This window comes from Myxocyprinus asiaticus, chromosome 48 (assembly GCF_019703515.2).
Source record: "Myxocyprinus asiaticus isolate MX2 ecotype Aquarium Trade chromosome 48, UBuf_Myxa_2, whole genome shotgun sequence".
Taxonomy (NCBI): Eukaryota; Metazoa; Chordata; class Actinopteri; order Cypriniformes; family Catostomidae; genus Myxocyprinus; species Myxocyprinus asiaticus.
The window spans coordinates 24,296,451-24,322,100 of record NC_059391.1 but is presented as its reverse complement, the minus strand read 5'-3'; the positions used below and the strand labels follow the sequence as shown (position 1 = coordinate 24,322,100).

General features: G+C 40.1%; 1 protein-coding gene across 1 annotated transcript; it reads right to left on the bottom strand.

Annotated features, from left to right (window-relative positions):
* Positions 1-1,865: 1,865 nt before the first annotated feature.
* Positions 1,866-24,521, bottom strand: LOC127437586 (activating molecule in BECN1-regulated autophagy protein 1B-like). Its single transcript, XM_051692608.1, has 19 exons — positions 24,271-24,521; positions 23,099-23,308; positions 20,971-21,029; positions 20,673-20,856; positions 20,296-20,468; positions 20,112-20,178; positions 18,075-19,546; positions 17,867-17,953; positions 17,293-17,475; positions 15,903-15,983; positions 15,664-15,764; positions 15,310-15,420; positions 14,905-15,093; positions 14,530-14,684; positions 14,001-14,140; positions 10,184-10,282; positions 9,850-10,049; positions 7,123-7,245; positions 1,866-5,430 (listed from the first exon to the last, which is right to left on the bottom strand). The coding sequence occupies exons 2-19, from the start codon at positions 23,228-23,230 to the stop codon at positions 4,892-4,894; spliced, it is 4,095 nt and encodes a 1,364-aa protein (XP_051548568.1). The 5' UTR covers positions 23,231-23,308; positions 24,271-24,521; the 3' UTR covers positions 1,866-4,891.
* Positions 24,522-25,650: the final 1,129 nt, after the last annotated feature.

The window sequence follows — 25,650 nt, the reverse complement described above, 5'->3', positions numbered from 1 at the left end:
TTGGACATAGAAATTAAAGGAACAGTTGACATTTTCTCCAAACCCATACAACTTTTTTGTTTCATGTAACACAAAGGAGATTTGATCAGAATAACAGCCTTGGTCACCACTCACATTGTTTGTATGCAAAAAAAGATGTAATGAAAGTGGATGGTGGCTGAGATTAACATACTCCTTAACATCTCTTTTTGTGGTATATGGAAGAAAGTCACAGCTGTTTTGGAAACAAAATGAGAGCAACTAAATGACATAATTTTTATTTTTGGGTGAACTATTCCTTTAACATATAGGCTAAATTAAACAAACCGGAAAGCTCACCATTGAAGACGAGCCATTCAATGCCCCTTGAGTAAACGCCACATCCAGCTCCCTTCATGAGCTTCTGCTCTGTTTGAATGAGAGAATGGCTGGGAGGACTTCCAGTCCCTAAATAAGTAACACCTATTCTCATCTTGACCTATTGTCATCCAACCTCTTCACTGCAGGAACATTTGGAGGAAGATGGTCAAATGTGGAAGGGTTGCATTACTGCTGAATTCCTCAAGCTCACGCTGGCTCTTAAAAACACCGAACGCAGTACCTGTCATCTAAAGACGAAGGCAGCAGTTACCTAACGAATGGAATATAATTACCCGACTCGTGCAATAGCAACAGCTGTGTGCTGTTCAATGGATTATGTCATCTATTATTATTACTTATTCCCCATTTTAACTTTCAAATATTAATTAGAAAGATTACACACACATACTACAACAAATAACACTAAGATAAAAAATAAATTATATTGAAAATAAACTAAATTAAGATTTTATCTGTAGAATTCTTAATTCAACCTGCCAAAATTTTGTATTACCGTAATGCATACTTTCCGCAAAAAAGTGTAATATCTTTACTGTATTATAATGAAAATGTTTGTATCTGTATTACCAAGTTATACATAAAATGACGCATGTATGAAATTTAATCAATACATTCTTTTTTCACATTACAGTAATAAGAATGAGATTTTTATGAGCATTATGGTAATGACAACTTGAGGGGCAGGGTGCTTAATTGGCATGAAAATAATGTCGCAATGCAAAACATTTTTTAAATAGGTTTTATTTTCTGAGAGCAAAATATAATTTTGTATCACTTTCTTGTGATTTTGGGGTGAAATATGACTCGAACATGTTCTTAAAAGGTTTCGCGAGATCCTTCGGTTTTCCATGTGCACCTACGTTTCGTGCATAGTACGTGCTGACTGTCCGCATACAGCCCAGTTTTTTCCAGAGCATACTTTGAAATGCTGAGCGCTCGACAATGCGCGAGACGGAGTGGCACATGGGAAAACAAAGCATACCCTAGCATTTAGAGTGTAGCTATATTTGCAATTAATCAAAAATAAATATCAAGGGGCCTGGGTAGCTCAGCGAGTAAAGACGCTGACTAACACCCCTGGAGTCGCGAGCTCGAATCCAGGGCATGCTGAGTGACTCCAGCCAGGTCTCCTAAGCAACCAAACTGGCCCAGTTGCTAGGGAGAGTAGAGTCACATGGGGTAACCTCCTCATGGTTGCTATAATGTGGTTCTCGCTCTCGGTGGGGCACGTGGCGAGTCGTGCATGGGTGCCACGGAGAATAGCGTGAAGCCTCCACACGTGCTATGTCTCCGCGGTAATGCGCTCAACGAGCCACGTGATAAGATGCACGGATTGACGATCTCAGATGCGGAGGCAATTGAGATTCGTCCTCCGCCACCCAGATTGAGGCGAGTCACTACGCCACCACGAGGACTTAGAGCGAATTGGGCATTCCAAATTGGGGAGAAAAACGGGAGAATAATAATAATAATAAATAAATAAATAAATATCAAGAACAACTTGAGTCATTTCCATATTCCCATTTTATTAAAACTCTCATAATCGTCATTACCACAGCATCTTTGGTGTCCCACAAAAATTATTTTACAACACCTCATCCTCATTTTCACTAAATAAAGAACTAACTACACATTTATGGTAAGTCAAAACAACACATCCCTCTTGTCTGGGCAGAAGAGGAAGTTGAATTCTGTTCTTTTCATGACTTCAGTTGCAGTACCGATCCAGCAGTAAGAGCATTTACATAACCACACAGCCAACATAAACACATTTACCATTTTAAAATGTTACACTTTCGTCAGCTATTCTTGTTTCTTCAGCATCCTTACAAAAAAAAAAAAGAAAAAAAGAAAAAAAAAGAAAAAGGTATGCATATGGTCAGAAAAAAGTGAATTCAGGGCAAGACATACAGTATATTTAAATGATAATTTGAGATCATATCTGAATTTGGACCGGTTTTGCCAATGACAGTTGTCTAGTTTTTTACCATGTTGTCAGTTGGGGTATCTACAAGTAAAAGGTCCTTCTCTCCAATGGAGATGAACTTTTTTTTTTAAACATGATTGCATTTTCCATTCACACGAAGCGTAAAATAAATATCAAAATGAGAAGCACCAAAACATTGACTATACTTTCACCAATATTCCTATCAGTAACTTAAAACACTCAACATTCAAAAGGCTTATAAAGGAGCTGAAATAAATCTACTACTTGTTCTGTCGAGCAACAGTGGCTTTTGTGGTTCAGTTAGGAGAAAATTCCTCCAAGGCACTGAACGCATGGAAAAACACCAAAGGGTCTGTGGTTCCCCAGCAAAGTTCCTCAGCTGCCATTGCTTATAAGACCACAACTGAATCAATTTTATATCCAAAAGCTTTCAAAAGGGTTACAGATAAACCATTCTTAAGGGGACCTTATTTTTTTTCCCTCACAAAAGTTACATATTAAGCCAAGCAGCTAAAATAACAGGAGTTTTCCAAGACATCTAATAAAACGTAATCTCTTATACATTTTTTTTTTATTTTTTATAAATGCTTGTTAATGTATGGCCTGTTAATGCTTGTTTGGACTCAACGCAATGACAACTCATCGTCAGAGTTCACCAATCATACACATGAGAATCTAAACAAGCACAATAGAGCTTACAAGGCAAATATGTTTTAAAAAACACAAACCCCACCCCAAAATATGGATTAAGATTTCAAGTTTTTTCTTGATTTTCCGTCTATACATTTACAATGCTACATTTATTTATAATAAAACTCTGTAGGTTTAGTGGCAGACACTAAGACAAACACATGCACACATACACACATACATACATGTGTGCGTTTTAGACATATGCGGTATACACATTAAGTGCCGTCTCTCTCCTAAGTGTCCAATGTCCAAAGAAATCCTCTATTATGGGTTATTCAAGTGTCAGTATCTTTAATAAACCAAATCTATGATAGAGATATGTCTTGTTTATTGTCTGTAACATCGTCCTGGGTGCAGTTTGGAAAGAGAATGGGGTACTGTAGTGAAATCGCTTGCCATTTGTCTCTTTCACAATGTAAGAGGCTTACCATGATTGGTGGAACTGAACACAACCACCAGCCAATCAGCTCGGAAGGCTGAAAAACTGTAAAAAAAAAAATGAAAAAAATAAATAAAATAAAAACGTACTAATAAAAGGCGAATTGAAAATCAGCAGTGGAATAGTTAGACTGAACATAAAAAGTAAAAAAAAAGATCTGGGAAACAAATTTTGATAGTTTTATGTTTGGGTTTTGAGTGTTTCGGGGAAATCTGGTCAGTGTGAATCGTAAAATGTGTAAAATTGTGAAGTGATTGTAATGATTGCAAAAACAATCTGTGAATTGACACACATACACTCAAGTTAACTTACCACAAAGTATGAAAAGCCCTAATTAAAAAACTGCTCAACATACCAAGATTCCACTTGTTTTGATGCACATGTCATGTGTGTTCTTCAGCCTATATGCCAATTAGCATAAGCCCCACCCTTCACATAAAAGCTCTGCAACTGGACACACATGCAGATATGAGAGATCTGAACCTTAGTGAAGCTTCTTGAACTGCTTTTTTTAACCCAAATGACAAGTAGAGACGACATGCTTCCAAAACTGTATTTTTCAAACCACAGAAAAATGAATTCAAATTAAAAACCATCATAAAATTCTCAATTTGGAAGTTTAAGGGGGAACCCACATCCGCGCGCACACACACACACACACACACACACACACACGCACGCACACCTTGTCAGTCTGTGAACTTCAAAGCAGACACTATTCCAGACGTTGATTGACCGCATGACTCAAGCACTGGAAGTCACATTATCGAACACAAATAACCAATCACATTAAGCGTAATCGCTGATCTGAATATGAAAACCATTACATGATGTTGAGAGAGTTGCTAAGCGTTAGTGTTAAACTGTGAAGAGTTTGTACTGCTCAACCATGTTTCCTCAAACCGAAATGTCCAGAAGAAAACATTAGATTCCATGAGTTCTAGTTCACGCAAAGGAATCAGTATGGACACGCCCCCAGGCTCAACTGGCACTTTGATTGGCTGATGATGTTTCTGGAGCTCGAAAGGGTGGTTTAACTGCAACTGCGTAACTCTGTAACGCAGTACGGGAATAATTCAAGTATGACGCCCTTTCTCGCGTGGAATGATTAAATGTCCAACTCAACCTTGTAAGGAAGAAAAATTATAACTTAAGTGCAACTAGCAAGTGCAATAATGATGCTTCCCCAAAGCAAGAGTCTAGTTGTTTTTGACAGAAAGCATGACTGACATCTCTAAGGAGACGCCATCAATAACTTGGCACTCATTCTTTCCGAAATAAGGCCAAAGTGGGAGGAGTCAGAACAGAGGTGGTGTTCAGTGGCTCTGCCACAAACGCTCTGTTCTGTCATTGTAACAAAATATCCACTGCAAGTACACCACGAATGCCCCCAGCACCATGCAGACCAGTGTTTTACCTGTGAGACATTCGTCTCTATGACAACCAGAAGACTATCTACCATACAGGTCGTCAGGGTAATCTCGGCCTCTGCTGTCACTGTAGCTGTTGCTATGTTCAGTGTTGTTATTGTTGTTGCTATGGTTGGACATGTTCAAACTGCTAGGGGATGGGTGATGTAGACGGTCATCAGTTTGACGATCCCATAAGTCCACCTCAACCATAGGTGATGCTCCTGGCACTTCAGAACGAGAGGTAAACCGTGGTGGAAGTGGGAGGCCACTAGATCCCGACGGACCGGGAGCTTCTAAAGAGTCTATCAAAGACTCAGTGTGAAAAACGGATGCAGTTGAGCTACCAGGCCCAGAAGGTGGTTCTGTGTTCAGGTTTCCCGCCTGAGTTGTCCTCACTGAGGTTTGGGAGCCGCGATGAATCCGATGGCTGACCACTATATTGTTTCCAAAGCCGCCCATAGAGGCCATTGTAGTGCTGCGTTCCCGTTGGACCACCGCCGTCATTCCACCCTCTGCCATTAGGCGGCGGATCCGAGAGAGTGCGTCCTCTCCTGGGACGGGCTCGGCTGCTGACTCACCTAAGAGTAACCAGGAAGAAGGACAGTGAAGTGCTCAGATCAGATAACAGCAATGGAAATTTGTTATTATGCTAATGTGAAACCTAGAGCACATTGAAAGTGTTTGCAAGACACCATATGGGCTATTCACAAAGAATGCATTTTTGCATTCATTTGCACTATTAATAGTTTACGTAAGGAACTGTTAAGGGCCATTCACACAACGTGTTTTGCATCTGTTTGGGCTATGAAAAGTTCATGTAGGAAACTAACAGGCCATTTACACAGAACATGTTTTTGCTTTTGTTTGCGCAATTAATAGTTTACGCAAGGAACTGTAATGGGCCATTTACACAGAACATGTTTTTGGGTCCATTTATGCTATTAATAGTTTACGCAAGGAACTATAAAGGGCCCCTCACACACACAATGCATTTTTGCGTCTGTGTGCGCTATTAATAGTTTATGCAGTTAACTGTAAAAGGGACATTCAGACAACGCATTTTTGCATCTGTTTGCTCTATAAACAGTTTACGCAAGGAACTGTTGAGGGCCAATTTGCACAACATATTTTGCATCCATTTGTGCTATAACAGTGTACGCAAAGAACTGTAGTGGGCCATTTACACGGAATGTGTTTTTGCATTTGTTTGCGCTAAAAAACATTTACGTAAGGAAATGTAAAGGGTAATTTACAAAGAAATTTTTGGTCCGTTTGCGCAATTACTGTAATCATTTTTCTATATAAAGCCATGCTAGATGGACATCTTTGACAGCTGCGTCACAGTTCTTTCAGTCTTTCGTGTTTTTGACATTACTGTTAAAAGTTAAAAGAACTTCGAGACACCGCATCCTCTGGGGCAAAGGAAGCAGGATTCATAAAGGTGTTGAAATTCGAGAAACTTGGATTTATGTGAATGATAACTCAGAGTACGTTGAAAACGAACGGCAGGAACCGTAAGGGGCTGTTCACAGAAAACATGCTGTGTGTCTCTTTGCGCTAGTTTTTAAATGTTTTTCTATGTAAACAATCTCAGGACGGACAACCGCCGCATCTTGCGTTTTTTCAGGCTCTTGCGCATGAACACCACATTTTTTAAACACCGTGTAAAGTTAAAAGAACTTGAACTTTTATAATCGTGTCACAAAACACCTGCATTTCGTTGCAATGCGTATAGCTTTTTTAACGTAAAAAAAAGTTCTGTCTGAATGGCCCCTTAGAAGACCTTTCTGAGATGGAGTTAGCAAGTAGTCAACATTTTGTGAGCTGCTTTAAGCCTGCTCAACACAGTATATGCAGTAGATTACAGACAAAACTGCCGCCACTTTACTTTGAAGTTTGTGCTGAAGAATACATTTAATTAAACCACAGTCTGTTTAATTTTAGTAATCACACAAGGCCATATAGTGTATTTAATCTGATTAATTGTGCCCTACTTTTCACTGATTGTGACAACAACAATAAAACCTTTACAAGTTACCTATTAACTCCGTGTGTGTGCTCACAGGGGCTCATTACACAGAGAAAACTAGGGTGAAGATTAAATTAGACGGGCTAACATCAGGTAATAAAGCGCTTGAGACGGTAATAACTGTCTAAAGCCCTCAGTAGAAAAAACACAGATCTCAGATAGGTTACTTCAATCAATTTCACTTCATTACCTGTCTCACATGAGAGAAACAGAGCAAGAAAGAGAGCGAGAGAGCAGTTACCATGATATGTGGTGGGTAAGCTGGTCCGGTTCAGTGATCCCTCTGAAACTGATGTCTGAACCTGTGTGTGTGTCATCTCTTGGTGTGTATATATTTCCGTGCTGGTGCTTGCTGTCTGAACCACTGAAAAAGTAATAGATTTTACAGCTCAGAGGGGATATACTGTAACCAATATTACTTTACGTGGAAAGTTATAGATATCTGATAGTTTAACTGTGGCCTAGAGCAAGACGCTTCATCCTAGGTGACTTCAGGGGTCTGTCATTAGTGTAATTAGTGTATTTTAGATATTAGGTTAAGTCTCATGAAACTGGTTATAGTTTTCCCAAAAATAAAAAAAGAAATGATATTGAATAATAATAATAATAAAAAAAGGCTAAAGTTTAGACTTTAGCCTATTTTAGGTCCCTTAAAATTGTTTTTGCATTGCGACATTATTTTCATGAAAATAAAGCATTTTTCCCCCTCCCAATTCTTCTTACCATAAAACAAAAAAATCTAATTTTTAAACTGTAATGTGTAAAAATAAAAATAAAAAAACCATTAACAAATTCTCAAGTATTTAAACATCATGGTATTAATTGCTGTTCAACCTCACATTTATTTACTTTTTTTTTTTTTTTACTGATATACAGCACAAAATTCATGTATTACAATAATAAGACCTACATTGCCTACCTGTTAAATTTCGTATTAATTTTAAAATTCTGTTAACTATGTACAAAGAACGGTCTAGCTCTGCAGTACTTAAGTTACTTAAGTTCATTACGATCGCAAAATTCTGGTCTGTTAATAGTTCCTAGAAAGGAGGTAGATCCTTTTCATATTTGGCTCCTTAACTATGGAATAGTCTCCCTAACACTGTTCGGGACGCAGACACACTCACTCAGTTTAAGTCTAGATTAAAGACTCGTCTATTTAGCCAGGCATACACCTAATTTATCCTTCAACTCACAATTAGGCTGCTGTAGTTAAGTCTGCCGGAACCAGAAACATTGATCATGATCTATAACTCTGCAATAAATTGAATGGCATCTATGCTAATATTATTCTATTTGTATCCCTGTCTCAACCTCGGGACTCCTATCCTGAGGTCACCAGAACCGGCTGGATCCAGCTCCATTCCTGCTTCGTGTTGGACTCCACTGCTACGTGTCTCTGAGCGATGATGACTAAATGCAGCCGGTGCCAGCCAAACATCACTTCAGTCTATTACAATGGACTTCAGAGGATGAACTGATGCCAATTCCAACCATAAGACATGGGATACTTCATATGCCATGGCCTGAACCTTGGACTTAGGATAGACCTCAAGGAAATTACCGACCCGTTGAACTGCAATGCACATCACTGAATTCTGCCTGAATCACCTTGGTATAATGATGGACTGCACTCTTATAATGGAATACACAGACTGTCAATTAACTGCTAACTAAAGCCTTCATCAGCCAACTAACACAGGACAATTGCATCTGTGTGAACGTCTGCAGTTAATCCAGGATGGACTTCAAAGACATTAGTCATTAATCTTTTTAAACACTGACCTTAACACTTACTTAAGTTTAATAACTTTAAACCATGACTTGCACTATACATAAGTAATATTGGCATTATATTCGTGATGTTAGTACTTATTATCAAACTACACAATGATGATTCTAAGACATTATAGATTTCACAGTTTCATTTTCTGTTAAAGCATGATTTTCCGTAAAGCTGCTTTGAAACGATGTGTGTTGTGAAAGGCGCTATACAAATAAAAATGACTTGACAGTGCAATGCATAAAATCATGCAGATACGGGTCAGGAGCTTCAGTTAATGTTCACATCAACCATCAGAATGGGGAAAAAATGTGGTCTCAGTGATTTTGACCGTGGCACGATTGTTGGTGCCTGACGGGTTGGTTTGAGTATTTCTGTAACTGCTGATCACCTGGGATTTTCCCACACAACCGTTTCTAGAGTTTACTCAGAATGGTGCCAAAACAAAAAACATCAAGTGAGCGGCAGTTCTGCGGATGGAACACCTTGTTGATGAGAGAGTTCAATGCAACGCTGACAGAAAGGCTACGGTAACTCAGATAACTCCTCTGTACAATTGTAGTGAGCAGAATAGCATCTCAGAATGCATAACATGTCGAACAATGAGGCGGATGGGCTACAACAGCAGAAGACCATGTCAGGCACTTTATTAGGACCATAGTGTTCCTATTAAAGTGCTCGTGAGAGTATATGTAAAATCTAAATTATGATTTATAATTTTTTCCTTTTGATTTAGGGGTGAAATGTGAACTGTACATGTTTTCATGGGATTCACCCACTAAAGGCCAAGGCATGCTTTGGTTGTCTGCATTGCTGATCGCTCTGCGCAGAGTATGCGTGACGCAGATTTCGTCATCAGCACAGTCTGTGCATTTTCTCAACACGCGGACAGCCCTCGTCTGAATGCATCATCAGCTGTCCCAATAGAGTATCTCAAAGCCGCTGTAGTGGGCATGAGTTGAACTCGTTCGTATTCGTTCGCAGTAAGAACGGTATACTCAGAAAGACAACACAGTCGACCGGGCACGATCCGATCCGGAACGCACAAAAACAAATTATATCTGGGCCTTAAGTCACTTTGGATACAAGCACATTCTTCACTTATGCAAATGTTAGAAACGCAAACAATATTTATTTATATGGCATTTTTATGTCTGTTATGAGTTTAGAAAGTATGTGTCTTACTGTGTCTGGATGTGTGCGTGTTCTGGAAGGTGCTGGTTGTAGGAAGTTCTCTCTCCGTCTGTGTCTCCGCGTTCTGCAGTCGCACCACTGGCGTCTGCGTCCCCTGCGAAGTCACAGAAGGAGCGGGCTGACGCGGCTGCAAGCCGATAGCGTTCATGAGGCCCATGTCTCGGTCGAATCGCCAGCCAGACCTGCTCGTCCTAGAAGAAATAAAAGCAGATTAGAAGCATTTTATTTGCTTGAATAATAATATAATTCTAAACTATGGTAAATAATGTTTGTTATGAAAAACGTCTGAATCAAAAATGGAATTCAGAATGCGTTCATGTCTGACCCTGGACGTTCCACTCCACGAGTTCGGCTGCTGCTATTGACTGTAAACAAAGTATCCGAGTTCAGATCCGACTGACTGTCTCCATCACTGCGGAAATCACTGTGAACAAAGAGATTTTAAACTTCACTGTATTTACACATCTAAGGGAGTTATTTACCCAACAATTACCTAAATCATCTCTGATCATGTTTTTTTGAAGTCAACATGAAACAACATTCTCCACCCATTATACTACCTAAGTAATGTGATGTGTTTCTGAATAAAACAGAATATTCAATGAGAATAAAACAGTAGGGCGGTCATAGCTTGGATCATGAAAAGTAGAACTAATATGGCACTATACCTGAACGTGAATTTGCAGTAGATTGCAGAGGACAACTCCCCTCCTGACAGATCCACATTTGAGGAGGCTTTTTGACAGATGTGGAAGCTCAAGGTCAAATTCATTCTCAAGTTTCAAATCAGACGTTATTTGCTATATTGTCAAACCTTTATTACATTACCTGGCATTACTGGGTTAACAATTGGCAAGATTTAAGATAGGCGGCATTATCTATTACAGCAGCCTAAAACAGTGTCTCAATAGCTCTTTAGTTATTGCTTAGCATCAATATCCTGTGCGGCCTCGGTGACTTCATCCGAAAAGGAAAGTCGTTTCAGAGGCGTTTCAGAGTTTTCTTTTGAATATCATGCACTGAAGAAACGTACACAATAAGACCAGAAACATGCATTAAGAAAATAAATATGGAATTCCAAAGAAGCAACTGATTATTGCAACATTGCATCTGTCCATGTGGGCTGTGATCTTATTATGAATCCATCAGTTTGGGGGAGAAATCCTCGAAAGCAATAAACTGCAAAAAGACACCGAGTGCAGAGGTAATCAGACATGTAACCTCATTTAAAAAACAATAATTTTCTGCATCTTTCCATTGGAACACTCGAGTTTCCTGCCACTAATGAAGACGGTAATCTAATGAAAGGGCCTGTCCGTGGCATCAGGTAACATGGTTCAAATCAGAAGACCTTATCTACCCAACATATCTGAAAAAAGTTTATCATCTATCATTAGGAACTCATTTGTCGGGTAAATTATGAAAGATGACGCAATGACAAACTGCTGTCTGAAATGTTTAACTCCCTTGAGTCTATATTGCCACGAGCTTTGGCACGTTTATGAAAATATCTGTTTGTAAAAATGCGACTTGTCACGTCGTTAAATAGTTTTGATTTTATCAGCAATTTCCATAGCTACTGTACAGCCATTAAAAGGCAAACTGCAGTAACTCATGATGTTTTGGGTAAACTACACATTTTGTCAAAATTAAGTTTTGATGGAAATCGGGTCACTTAGGTTTTTCTGATGCCACTTTCAGTTAACCACTAATCTACATGCTCTAAAACAGTGTTTCTCAATTGGTGGGTCATGACCCAAAAGTGGGTCTCAGGTCTGTTCGGATAGGGTCGCTGACAGCAGGGATAGGACAATGCCATTTTTTGACGGCCGTCCAAGCTAAATTTTGGAACTCCGAATCAAATTTTATTCTGAGCTTTATATATGCTTCTCATCTACAACGCAATAATATCGTGTTTTTTTCTTTCCTGGTTTTTGCGCAAGCCATCATAGAACTGCTCACACCAATGATCTGCTCTGCTCTAACCTACTGTATCTCTGGAGTGCAAGCGCATCAACAGGTCTTTCCTCGTTATTGTGGCGCAGTCCACAAAACTGATGTGACCCATTTGAATTCTAGAGAGAATTTCTAGTTTAAAGCACTATGGTGGAAGTCCTCTCAAACAGTAGACAGCCCTGGCATGCTAAACAGCACCAAGAAGGAAAAGGGCAACACTTTGCTATGCACCAAAATATTGGTACTATTTTTTCATAACAAATACTATAATTTATTAGGGGTTCAAGCACGAAGTGCTGAAACCCTGTTGTAATTGTCAAGATTTTTATTATCATTATTATTCTACACAAAAACTTATCGTGCAGACCAAACCATAAGGCCTAGAGATTTGAAACTTTGGGGAATGGTTGTACTCCAGCTGGCTAGCCATTCGCATGGACAGTTGGTGGCGCTATAGTAAACAAAACAACAACAACAAAACTTTTTGGGCCATAACTTTTGAACTGTAAGGTCTAAAAACTAAATTCTAGCTCCACCCACTTGTTTTCAGGCTATTTTTTGCTTGATTGTTTACTAAACATATTTTCAAACTAGTCCTAGGCCGTTTGCCCGATCGAATCAAAACCAGTGCAGAAAGATTGTCTGGGTTCCCAATATCAATAATTATCAAAAAAAGTTGGAACTTTCGATTCATCGTCGCAAAGGTACGTCAAAACGTACGTAGCGGGCATGGCCACTTTTACTTTAACAGTTATAACTCTTGAACGGAATGAGATATTTTCACAAAATTATGTAGGAGGTCAACCTGAGGACACATGAAAAAAACTGCGCACCTCGGCCACTTGGTGGCGACACACCAATGACGAACGTAAAAACGGCTCTAACTACAGAATCGTTGGTGCGACCGTCTTGAAATTTTGCAAGCAGTGTCTTTGTCCAAGGTGCTATCAACGTCATTGAGGAAAGTCGCATATTTTAAAAAACATGGCTGCCATCGACCAATCAACTTTCAGCAGCTATTTGAAACGGTTAAAAAAGATGGATCGAAATGAAATTTGAAAAAAAATTAAAAATGATAAATGGCCACAGTGAGACGCTATCATGTTTTACATGTGTATAAATGGTTGTATATACTGCTGTATTTCAGACAGACACACATTATTCATATCATATGATAGATCTCCTCATTCTGAACAACTTTGCCTCAAGAACCATTGTTGTGAAACAAACTGTTTGTTAAATATTTGAAGATTAAGATTAAGATTACTTGAAAAACCTACTTTTTCGAACTAGTCCTAGTCCGTTCACCCGATCAGAACCAACCCAGTGCAGAAAGATTCATCGCAGTTCCAATATCAATAATTATCAAAAAAAAGTTGGAACTTTCAATGCACCATTGCAACAGTACGCCAAAACGTACGAAGTGGGCGTGGCGACTTTTTCTTGTAAAGTTAAAACTCTTGACCGGAGGAAATATTATCACCAAATTAAAAACACTTATGTAGGAGGTCAATCGGAGGACACATGAAAAAATTGCATACCTATGTCCCTTGGGGTGCTAGAACAGTCAGGAATGTAAAAAATACCACATCTCTGTGCTAGAAAGACTAGCTAGATTGCCCCAATCATGGTAATGAGGAGTCATGCATGGTTTTACCTGTGCTTATATGGCATTGCACTGTAAATATACAGTAAGAGCAAGTACATTAAGGGTTTTAAAGTCTGGACTTCCGAGACTTATGGACAAATTTTGGACAAAGATTTCCTCCTGTGTGTTCTGTTAGAATGACACTTGATATCAGGGTAATAAATATAACAGGCTCATATAAATAAATGGGCTAATCAACTTTTAAAAGGGGGGAAAGAAAACGTCCTTTATCTTTTGTTGTTGGCATCAACAACAACAAAAATAATGTCTATTGATACACGCCCTTAGACTTGAAAACCATGAACAAAACTACGCAAGATAAAATAAAATGCAACCAAAGCTACATTAAATACAGGTAACGTTTTGTACTAAGTTGGGTCGCCACTTGATGTCCAATGTAAAATCTGGGTCCCAAAGTAAAACGAGTTCAGAAACACTGCTCTAAAATATCTGACCAGTCCTCAGACATGCATGTATGAGACACAATCAGCTGGGTGTCTGCTGTTTTAGCTGGCTGTATTAAAAATGGGTCACTCACACTGGCCTGCAGATGACCAGGTCCCCTTTGTTGGTTCCATAGGCCAACCCAATGCCTGGCTCCGGAAGCCACCGAGCGGAGTTAATACTGACGTGTCTCCTCTGGTCTGGAGCCATGGGGTAGACCACATTAAACATCATCTGTTGGAGTAAACAATCAAACACATGGGAAACAAAACTACAAAACTAAAAGCAGAGTCCTCTTTGGAATGACTTTTATGAAAGTACTGCAAATACAAATTTAACACACTAGTAAAACCACACTAATGTCATCAGAATCATCACTCTAAATGTCTCTTAAAGGGATCGTTCACTCAAAAACTTTCTCGTATGGAAAACAAATGCAAAGAAAGTCAATGGTGACCGAAGCTAATATTCTGCCCAGCATCTCCTTTGTGTTCCATGGAAGAAAGAAAGTCATATGAGTTTGAACTGTCCCTTTAAAGTTGAGGGTTATGGGTATACTACAACATATTTTCAGACTTTATAAAGTCTCTCTTCAGAATTCTGTGTCATTTTCAGGCCCTTACTCTAATGGAGGTCTCTCCTCCATGTGGCTGCTGCAGGCGGAACACTTGCGCCACCATGTGGTCAGTGGTGGGATGCAGCAGGATCCGTCGAGAGGCCAGTCCCACCATCACATAACAGCCCATGGGAGAAAGACTTACTGAGATTGCGTTCGGGCCTAAACAACAGGCAAAATTTAAAAAAAAATAATAATAACATAATTTGAGTCACATATTTAATTTTTACGGGTTCCAAACATTCTCTGATTACAATGTCATTCTTTTGCAAAACTCTAAAGAGGAAGGCCAAATATAAAAAAGTATCTAATTCATGTCAAAGCCTGAACTGTGCTCCACCTCAGTAAAACTGAGGTATAAAAACTGCTGTTCAACACTGACCGAATCTCTTGGTGTAGAGCATCTCTCCCAGGTTATGGGGTGCGAGGGAATAGACAGCCAGAATGCCCTCATCAGCAAAACCCCGCTGGCTGCTGGGAATGAACACTGCCAACAACTGCCCGTCTGCTGAGATATCACAGCTGGCATCATTGTAGATCTTACAGTGAGGAACCAGCACATTCACAGAGGCTAAAGATGAACAGGAGAGAAGAAAACAAACATGCAATAGCGTCATAATGGCCATTTAAATTTGGTAGTAAAATGACAACTGTCCAACAGTAAACCTCCGAAGAGTCCCAAGATATCTTCTTGTCAAAAAAGCCATAGAGTTTTCAAGAAATTTCAAACTACCTATCTTGATTCAGTCATGCAAATTATATGTGCAAATGATTGTGAAGAACGTACCATTGCTGATCTCTGGAAGGTCAAACTTAGTGAAATCCCACCACTGTAACCTGTAGGTGGTGTTAGCGATGTTACTGGCCACGGCCGACTGACCATCACCTATAGACGCACCTGCAGGAAAATATTTGGGGTAGACCTATAAGAGACTGGTGCGCCATATCTCAAACATCATCTGAACAGACTTTTGAAATCTTTCTTATCTAATATTAAATTTGTATATCTACAGTTTCTGACATTATAGACCCTTTAACAATCATACAAACATATATTTTTAATTAATGAATAAACAAGCATTCTACATGAATTTCAGAAGGAATAATAATAATAAAAAAAACATATAACATCTCAGTGTACCTGCTAATACTCTGTTAATAGAGGAGTGAGTGGCCAGGCCTGACTGACCCCTTTCGTGGAAGAGTCCAGCATAAGGCAAATACTCTGGTAACAGGAACCTCCTAAAAAAAATAATAAATAAATAAAAATAACTCTAGATGTTCGTTCACCCCTTGATATGGTGGGAAGGAGTTCAAAGAAATGCATTAATTCTTTTTTATATCCTGTAGTGCCAAAAATTATTTTCTGATCTCACAGACCGTGGGACAAAGCGCCCGAGAGAGGGGGCCGACATTCGAGCGTTGCGGGGCATTCTGTGTCTGGTCCTGTCTCCTGGTTCCCTGTGATTGGGAGTAAAAAAAAAAGATAAAAGTTAAATATCTTTTCAATGATATTTTACTTGTGTTGTTCTTGTACTTTTAAAGTGAACTATAGCAGTAAAATAGACAACGCACTAGTTATATTACAATAATGTAATAGTAATAGCAACAAAAAGCGATTGGACGATATGGGTATCCCACGATTCGGATCGATATACGATATGAGGTTCACTATTCAATATAATAACACAAATGACAAAATATGACAGAAAATGTTGTTTATTTTTTTGAAAAATGTTTGTGCAAAATGCACATTATAATTTCTCATCAAAATAAAATTCTTTAATACACAATATCAATTCTCAAAGTTTAAATAAGAGTTTCTCATATAAGATCACAAACAAATAAGCCTTTAAAAATAGTGGGCTACATTCAGGCTGATCAGGTGCACAACAACAGAACTGAACAGAACCTGTCCTGAAAAAGTATGTGAAAGTGTATATTTATTTTTTTATCATTTGTCATCATTTCTGTAATCTTTTAATAATATAAAAAAATCTGCATTCTATCAATTAATATTATATCATGAAACTGTATATATAATAATGTAATGAGCTGTCAGTGGTTGAAATAATACGTACAATTTACAAGTTAACATTGAGTTTGCACTCATTTGTATTATAACAAGCGTTAAAATGGTACTGTCATTTTAAGAGTTCAGCGTGCGTCTCACAGACTCGCACAGGTGTTCTGGTTCATTTGTTAACAAGAGAGAAGTCTTGTTTTTTTAGCACATCCGTACTATTTGTGATTCAAATTACTATTTATTTTTACTTTTTTATTTGACTGTAAAGAACAGGAAAGGTATCAAAAGACACATTATTTAACATAAGTGGAGTGTGGGATCTTGTCTTTGATGGAGACACATTACACAGAAGAAATGTTCTATTTTAATCTCAAGCACTTTTCAACAAAACAAGGCCATTCAAAATCCAGGTATTCCAGTATTTAAATTTCTAAAAGCTAAATTCAAGCACTTCAAGGACCTTGTGCGAACCCTGTAAACAGTGTAGAAAACAGTGCAATAGAAGTAAAATTAAGCAATGGAGAGATTATGATGTTTGACAGGTCATTTGACTTATGATCACATGGACAGAATTTATTTTTGTTGAAATTTCTAGTGATATGGTTCGTCGTTTCTTTGATTTGCGATATTTTGAAATTCGATATATTGTTTCATCCCTAGAACAAACTATTACAAATAAATTAGTATTAATAAACACACTTATAGGTCATTTAATACTGAGGATATGAGTATTATCAGACTTACTCAATGTCCTCATAGTCTCCATCACTGGCCTCTGGTGGCGTGGAGGAGGGGTTGTTGGACTGGCTATCCAATTGAGAGTTTGAGAGCGTCCGCAGGCGATTCTGTAGGGAACGCTGTCGAATACTTTCTCTCCGAGACAGATACTGGATCATCCTCTGGGCATAGTATGCAGCCGGAGACAGTCTGAGAAAAAGAGAGGTCACCCTATATAATAATTGTAATAATAATCAGGTCTGTGTTACAGTAGTAGCAAGTGCGCAAGTACGCGAAGGAACATTCCCACCCAATGACAGCGCTCAATTTTGTATTGCTTATTATGAAATATGACTGAGAAGCCCCTTTTAAATATGATTTTTTTTCAAGGCCCACCCAAATGGTCTATAGGTTAATAATATTATTTTCCCAGCCCACATGCCCCATATCAAAGCATGTGGCCTTCATGACAACAGCCGAAAAGGAAAGTCATTTCAGAAGTTGATACGTTTAAATGAAAGAGATTTTAATGAAAATCATACACAATAAGTCAAAAAGTGTGTATTAAGAAAGTAAACAGCATCAGTTTTGAAACGGGTACCTGGCAGGGTCTGGATATATTGGATGATCTCTGGACCCTGATATATCATACCGAGAGAACGGAAAAAGTGAAGATTCCAACAACCTCCTGAGACAAAACAAAAGATGACAAACCAATAAGTAACAAGCAACATGATGTAATAACCAGATTTAGATGTCACCTGGTTGCTTTGTTTTCTTTGTTCAAACTAAAAAACAGACATTCCTACCTCCTGAGTGAGTCCTCGTCTGGATTATCAACAGGCACCTCTGGGTTTAAGGCGTTTTGTGCTGCTTCAGAGGAAGCGCTGGCCGTCGGCTGCCGGTACACGCTTTCCCACTGCCCTGACTCCTGGTTATACACTAGACCCATGGGCTGCTGCCCCTGTAGACCAGAAGAGGCTTCGCCCAGCTCCATAGGCCTCATCTCAGGGGGTTGGGCCTCCACTATGGCACCCTGACCTGGGTCCTCAAAAGGAGGCACTGAAAGCGGCCATGACGGCCCTTCTTGAGAGGCGGACGATGAGGACGTCTGACCGGAACGCTCCCAGCGCTGGGTGTCGTGGTTAAAGGTAAGAAGGTTGTGGCATGAACGACAGCGATTGGGGTGGTTTTGAGACGGACCTGCGACCGCACCTACATTCCCAGTATTGGGAGAGGAGCTATGATGGGAAGGCCCTGGACGTTCAGTGTCCATGCTACTACTGAGCAGCTCCTGCATGGGTCCCGGTCTGCCCGCCACTTCTCGGCTGCCACCGGGTCGCTCTAATTCCTGCATACGCTCGTATTCCATGAAGTAGCGGCTCAGGTTGCATTGCAGAACGTTCCGTATAGAGGCAGGATTGTTTCGTTGGGTGTTCTCGTAGAAAGGGTGGTGCCCGCTGCTTGTGCCGTCGTTGGCTCGACCCCGGTTGGGTTCTGTGCCAGGCAACACAAGGCCCCGCCCCTCGGTAGCAGATGTGTATATGGGTGATGATGAGGAACCATCGGGGAACCTACGTAAGGAGAGAAGATCCATAGAGGAGGAACTGGTTCTGGGAGGGGGCACCACACCCCTCGAATCTCCCCCAATCAGACCCAGGTCTTGTTCATGCCCCGTACTAAGCAGACTTCCAGACCAATCGGCCCCTGGGAGACGCCCGGGAACCTCAAGAGGGCTGGGTGTCTGTGACCCTATGGGACCAATAGTTCTATGGGGCAATAGACCTCGATGTGTAGAGTTTCCAGAAGTTCCACTGAACACACTGCTAAACGCAGAGGGGTGGTCTGTGGAAGGGCGGGTCTGACTGGGGGTGGGCGTGAAGGCAGAGGGACCCAACAGAGTCTGTGGTTGAGGCAAAGGGTGAGAAGAATCCGCAGGCTGGAGAGACGTTGGATTGTGCGTCAGTAAGTTCCGCGAGGCGGCGCAGCGACTGCACAAGCAGCCCAGACCCAAGTGCTGCGTGCAGCCCTGTAAGGCAGTGTGGTCGCCTGGATCTGCCCGCACTGGGTACTGGAAGCGGGGTATGCTGGGAGACTCTCGGGGCTCTAGGGACGGGCGGGACTGATCGCTGGATTGCACCCCAGATGAGCGGGAGGATAAGATGTGGAGGAAATTGTGCAGTATGGGTGTGCGACGCACGGGTGGAGAACGCAAGATAGAACGTTGGCGGAATAAAGCCATTTCCATACTGTCCATAGGGACCTCTGAATCATCTTCATTCTATTTAACACACATACACAAAAACATCAGCAAGACACTACAAATAAAACCCATTATATTTGGCTATTTTTGGAATAGCATTCTACTCTTACTATTTCTGCAGTATGCATGCGATGAAAAGCTTGCAAATTTTCCATATACACCGAATACCCGGATGACCTACTACATTTGCCAAAATGCACATGTGCAAAGCACACATGCTCAAACTTGCCCTTTTACTTCCACGATTGAACAGAAATTATATCAAACTCTATTTTTAACTCATTATTTGACAGGACTACAAAAAGTTAACACATTTTTTTCACAAATTTGAAATAAAAAACAACAACTTTTTATTCCCAAGAGGATAACTGATGAGATGATAAACGTGATGGGTCGTGAGACAATGTAGCATACTACTGTTAGTTTACATGTGCATAATGTATAGTGTTTCACACACTATTTTTTAAAACAGTGTGCAGTATGCTAGTACTTTATTCAGAACAAAGCCACAGTCATTATATGAAAACAATCATGCAAAAAGTAAACAAAGTATAGATATAATGAAGAAAGTGCCATTTCTCACCTGCTGGTTGGATGGGTTCACAATAGCAGTCAAAAGATTATGACCTAGAGGATCAAACCTCACCAACCTGTCCCAAAAAACAAGGATTAACAGTTAAAAGATTATGGGAAAAGAACATTAAATACCACAACAGCAAATCAAATTAATCTGAAAAGCCATAACATAAACACGTCTGCTTCCCCACCGGACACGTTCAGTCTCGCTGGCGGTCTTGACAACCGCAAATGGCTCTGGTCTGCTCCAGTCCCAGAAATGGAGTTCGTTGTTGGTGGCGATGAGGAGAAGTTGAGCAGTGGGGTGGAACGCAAGAGAAGCAATTGCTACATTACTTTCCGTGAACCAGCTCTCACTACCACCCTGTGAACAGAACATTCATGTAAATGATAAGTCTGGGCCTCTGGTGTGTGTGTGTGGCAAAAAACACGAGAGGAACTACCTTGGGCTGCTATTTTATGGTTTGGAAATCAAACATGAAGTAACAAACAAGATAACAGTGTTTGCTAAAGGGGAAGGTCTGCACATCATTTAAATATCTAAAGTATAAACCGGACTGGTACTCACATGTAGGTCCCAAATGCGTACTTCTCCATCAAGGCAACCAGAGGCCACCAAGCCAGGAATGGTGGGGTGAAAGGTCACACACCAAGGCGTCCGTCGGTGACCCACCAGAGAGTGCAGGCACTTTCCAGTTTTGACATCCGTGATGTAGATGTTATGGTTGACATGCGTTGAGGCAACAAGATTCCTATAAAACATGCAAATAGAATGTTAGAAAGGGGATCCTTTCTAACAGCATCCAGTGTTTCTGTCTCATTGTTGATATCTATGTTTCTTTTTAGCTATTTATTTATTTTTTTACCTATCTGGGCTGAAGGCCAGCAGGAAGGTTGATCGTGGATTATCAGGCAGCTCTACTTTCTGTAGAAAAAAAAAAAAGGCATAAAATACTTTAAAAAAAATACATAAACGCTACAAGTCAAAAGTTTGGACATGCTTGAATTTATGAATTTTATGATCTTAAAAACCTTTTGATCTAAAGCCACATGCTTACGTTTTTTTAAATTAGCTTTGTAGACAAATATAGGTTAAATAAGAGAGTTTTGATTTGTTTAACATTTTGTTGGTCACTACATACTGATAAATCCATACTTCCATAGTGTTTTTGTACACTTTTGATAAATTTACTATCATTCCAAAATGTCTGTCCAAACCCTCAACTTTGGAAATGAATAGCTTTTATGCAATTTATTTACAGAAAGCTTACAATATATATTATGAAGAAGTTAAACAAGTTAAGCTCATAGAAAGCATTTGTGGTATGACCTGATTGTTTGATATTGATTACCACAAACAAATTATTTAAACTTGTCCCTCGTTTATTGAAAAAAAAAAAAAAGAAAAAAAAAAGAAAACAATTATTGCTGTTATAGTAAGGCACCTACAATTGAAGTGAATGGGGCCAGTCCATAAACATTAAAACACTCCCCCGTTTCAAAAGTATAGCCATAACACACAAACGTTATACCCGTTAACATGATTTTAGGGTGATAAAATCGGGTACTAACTTAATCTATCTGTGTAAAATTATATCCAATATTACTAATATAACTTAGTTGTCATGACGATGCAACACCCTGCAAGCAATTTTATCACACTAAAATTCATGTTAACAGAGATTTTATCATAATAAAAACATGTTAACTCCTATAATGTTCAAATCATGTGAATTTACTTTTGAAACTGTTTTATTTTTATTTTATATATATATATATATATATGGACTGGCCCCATTCACTTCCATTGTGAGTGCCTCACTGTAACCACAATTTTTTTTTTAAACGAGGGATTCATTTTTCTTTTTTATGGTAATCAACATTATGCCACAAATGCTGTCGATTGAGCTTAACTTGTATTGAACCATCAACATTCCTTTAATAACAGGCTTGAAATCCCTTTAATTTAATGGACGCTTGTCATAGACTGTAATTACAAATTTACGCCTTAATTTAGCAGTGTAACTCTGTCAAACTTTTGTATATTTCTTTTTCTTTTTTTTTTTCCCTTTTCTCCCTGATTTGGAATTCCCAATGCGCTCTAAGTCCTCGTGGTGGCGTAGTGACTCGCCTCAATTTGGGTGGCGGAGGATGAAATCTCGGTTGCGTAGTGACCGTCAATCCACGCATCTTATCACGTGGCTTGTTCAGCATGTTACCACGGAGATATAGCGCGTGTGGAGGCTTCAGGCTATTCTCCGAGGCATCCACGCACAACTTTCCACATGCCCCACTGAGAGCGAGAACCACATTATAGACCACGAGAAGGTTACCCCATGTGACTCTACCCTCCCTAGCAACCGGGCCAATTTGGCTGCTTAGGAGACCTGGCTGGAGTCACTCAGCACGCCCTTGATTCGAACTCATGACTCCAGGTGTGGTAGTCAGCGTCTTTACTTGCTGAGCTACCCAGGCCCAAACTTTTGTATATTTCAAATTTTTTCATTAATATAAATTTCTAACATTATTCTTTGTTTTATATTACCCTAGAATTCATGAAAAAATTAAAAATATTGTCAAAGCTGGAGCGACAGGGTTTCAAACAGCAGCTGAGAGAGTGACACTAAATTTGGCATCTTTCTCTCTTTTGACTGCCATTACTCATCTCTCTCTATTTGTTCTTCTTTTGGAAAGTTGTGGAAACGTAATATTGCATTTTTTCTTTTTCTGTTTGAGCAAATGGGAATGCAAAAATAATATCTGCTGTGGTCTCCCATTCACTGCTACAGAAGTTTACATCCACATTCCTAACACACAAATGTGAAAAGGTTCCTTTGTGACCATGACAAATATAAAAAAATAAAAAATAAAAATAGTAAAACTCATTTTACCTTCCCTCTGATTATGAAAATCATATTAACTGGACTATATAGGATCGTCCGCTCAGCTGTATAAGCCAGAGAGAACCACTAGAGATAGTGGGTGATACTCTACCTGGCTCTGCCATTTCATCCAGCGGGTCCTGTCCTCCACCAGCTGCTGCAGGAGCCGCTGGGAGCCCAGCACGCGAGCTCCTCTCTCTCGACCCGACAGGATCATCACGGAGTTCCTGTTCTGCGTGGCCATTTCTCACTTTTGGACTCTGCGGCCTGGCCGCTGGCCTTTCTCGCACACAAACACCAACTCAGCAGCCGGCCATGCAGACTGCAAGAGAGAAATAACACAAAAAGCAGACGTTAGGGAGTATTTTAGTCTCAGTCCACGCACTTTTAACGGATCTTTGATCAATACAATCAAAGTGAATGGCGACTAAGGCTTACATCACCTTTTGTATTCCACAGTAGAAAGAGTCATTCAGGTTTGGAACAAAAATAAAGGCAAGTACATGACAGAATTTTCATTTTTGGGTGTCAGTGATCATTCCCTGCTTTTCTAACCATATTTCAACACACATATGCATGTTGCCTAAATGACAGCTCATCTTCTGGCAGAAGCCTGAACTAATATGACTGATGCAATTACACGCTTCAATGCGAAGTTTTTTCGGCGTAGGTAATACAAATGTCTCTTGAATATAGCTCTTTTGGAAACACCACGATCTGTTTTGGTACAATTGGGCCCCCGGTTGGAGCCAAATCCTCAAGTCACCTTCGCTGCACCATATTTTAAATGTCAGAACTATAAAAGGAAAATCTCTGGGTACTTTGCCGTAACGTTTAACCACAATTTGAAAGTTACTTCGATCATAATAAAAATTTAAACACAGATCAATAGAATATTATGCTGCTGTGGCAATTAAAGCCCTATCGGATGTGCTGAACCGTGTAAACAAACAAGGCATTTAAATAAGCCCCATGCCAACGAAACCAACATACACATGTGATCAAAAGCAAACCAACACAAACAACATTTATAAAGGCATTAGATGCGTTTTCTGATCACGTAACTAACAAGAACTGACTGTCGTGCCGCCCAAATATGGAAACTAAACAGAGGCTACAACATTAGCCACCGTTTATACGCTATAAATATTACTTTATTTGTACATATTTTAGCTCTGACATTCGCACAACCACGAATTCAAATCCAAACGGTTTAATCGAGATACAAATGTCATCGAACATAAAATGTTATCGAAACTGTGAATTTATGGAGGTTTTACAGACCTGTTTTGTTGTGTTTGTCACTGAAATGTCATCGAAGGTCTGCTAGCCGCTTTGCCCGTTAGCAGAACTGGTTTCCAATAAACCGACCTGGACTGACAACCGAACGATCCGAACCACCAAGCAGGTTACATTCATGTCTTTTTTGAGTATCTCGATTAAACCAGTGAGATTATCGGGACACAGAGAGGTTGTATTGAGGTGGTTGTGGGAGAAAAGATGCTAGCTAGCTAGTTTGTGGCTAGCTCGGCGTAGGCAGGCATACTAATCGAGAGCAGACACAGCCGTGAGCTGCGTTAGATTGAATAATCGATGCAAGAAGGTCCCCGGTTCGAGTCCCAGTGTTGTGTCGAAGTCTGTTCTCCCTATGTTTAGTGTTCAGTCCCGGTTAGTGTTCCCCATAGTGGTGTTAAAAATTAAACAGTGGGAACAGACTTCGACAAAGGGGAAACATAGGGGCAACAGACTTCGACAAAGGGGAAACAGACTTCGACAAAGGGGAAACATAGGGGCAACAGACTTCGACAAAGGGGAAACAGACTTCGACAAAGGGGAAACATAGGGTCAACAGACTTCGACAAAGGGGAAACAGACTTCGACAAAGGGGAAACATAGGGGCAACAGACTTCGACAAAGGTGAAACATAGGGGCAACAGACTTCAACAAAGTGGAAACAGGGGGAACAGACTTCGACAAAGGGGAAATATGGGGGAACAGACATCGACAAAGGGGAAACAGAATTCGACTAAGGGGAAACATAGGGGGAACAGACTTCAACAAAGGGGAAACAGACTCCAACAAAGGGGAAACAGGGGGAACAGACTCCAACAAAGGGGAAACAGACTTTGACAAAGGGGAAACAGACTTTGACAATGGGAAAACATAGGGGGAACAGACTTTGACAAAGGGGAAACAGACTTCGACAAAGGGGGAAACAGACTCCAACAAAGGGGAAACAGGGGGAACAGCCTTCGACAAAGGGGAAACAGACTTCGACATAGGAGAAACAGACTTCGACAAAGGGGAAACATAGGGGGAACAGACTTCGACAAAGGGGAAACAGACTTTGACAATGGGGAAACATGGGGGAACAGACTTGGACAAAGGGGAAACAGACTTTGACAATGGGGAAACATAGGGGGAACAGACTTCGACAAAGGGGAAACAGACTTCGACATAGGGGGAACAGACTTTGACATAGGGGGAACAGACTTCGACACAACCCCCTATGTTTCCCCCGTTAGTGTTACCCGTATTGCCTTTAAACATGGGGGTAACAGACTTCGACACTAACCTAAGGGGAAACATAGGTGGAACAGACTTCGACAGTGCCGTTAAAAATTAAACATAGGGGGATGAGACACCCCCTATGTTTAATGGCAC

Coding starts and splice junctions, on each gene's coding strand:
- LOC127437586 (XM_051692608.1), bottom strand. CDS start 23,230: ATGGCCACGCAGAACAGGAACTCCGTGATGATCCTGTCGGGTCGAGAG. Junction 20,857..20,970: donor CTGGCCTTCAGCCCAGATAG/GTAAAAAAATAA, acceptor CATGTTTTATAG/GAATCTTGTTGCCTCAACGC. Junction 15,765..15,902: donor CTCGGGCGCTTTGTCCCACG/GTCTGTGAGATC, acceptor TATTTTTTTTAG/GAGGTTCCTGTTACCAGAGT.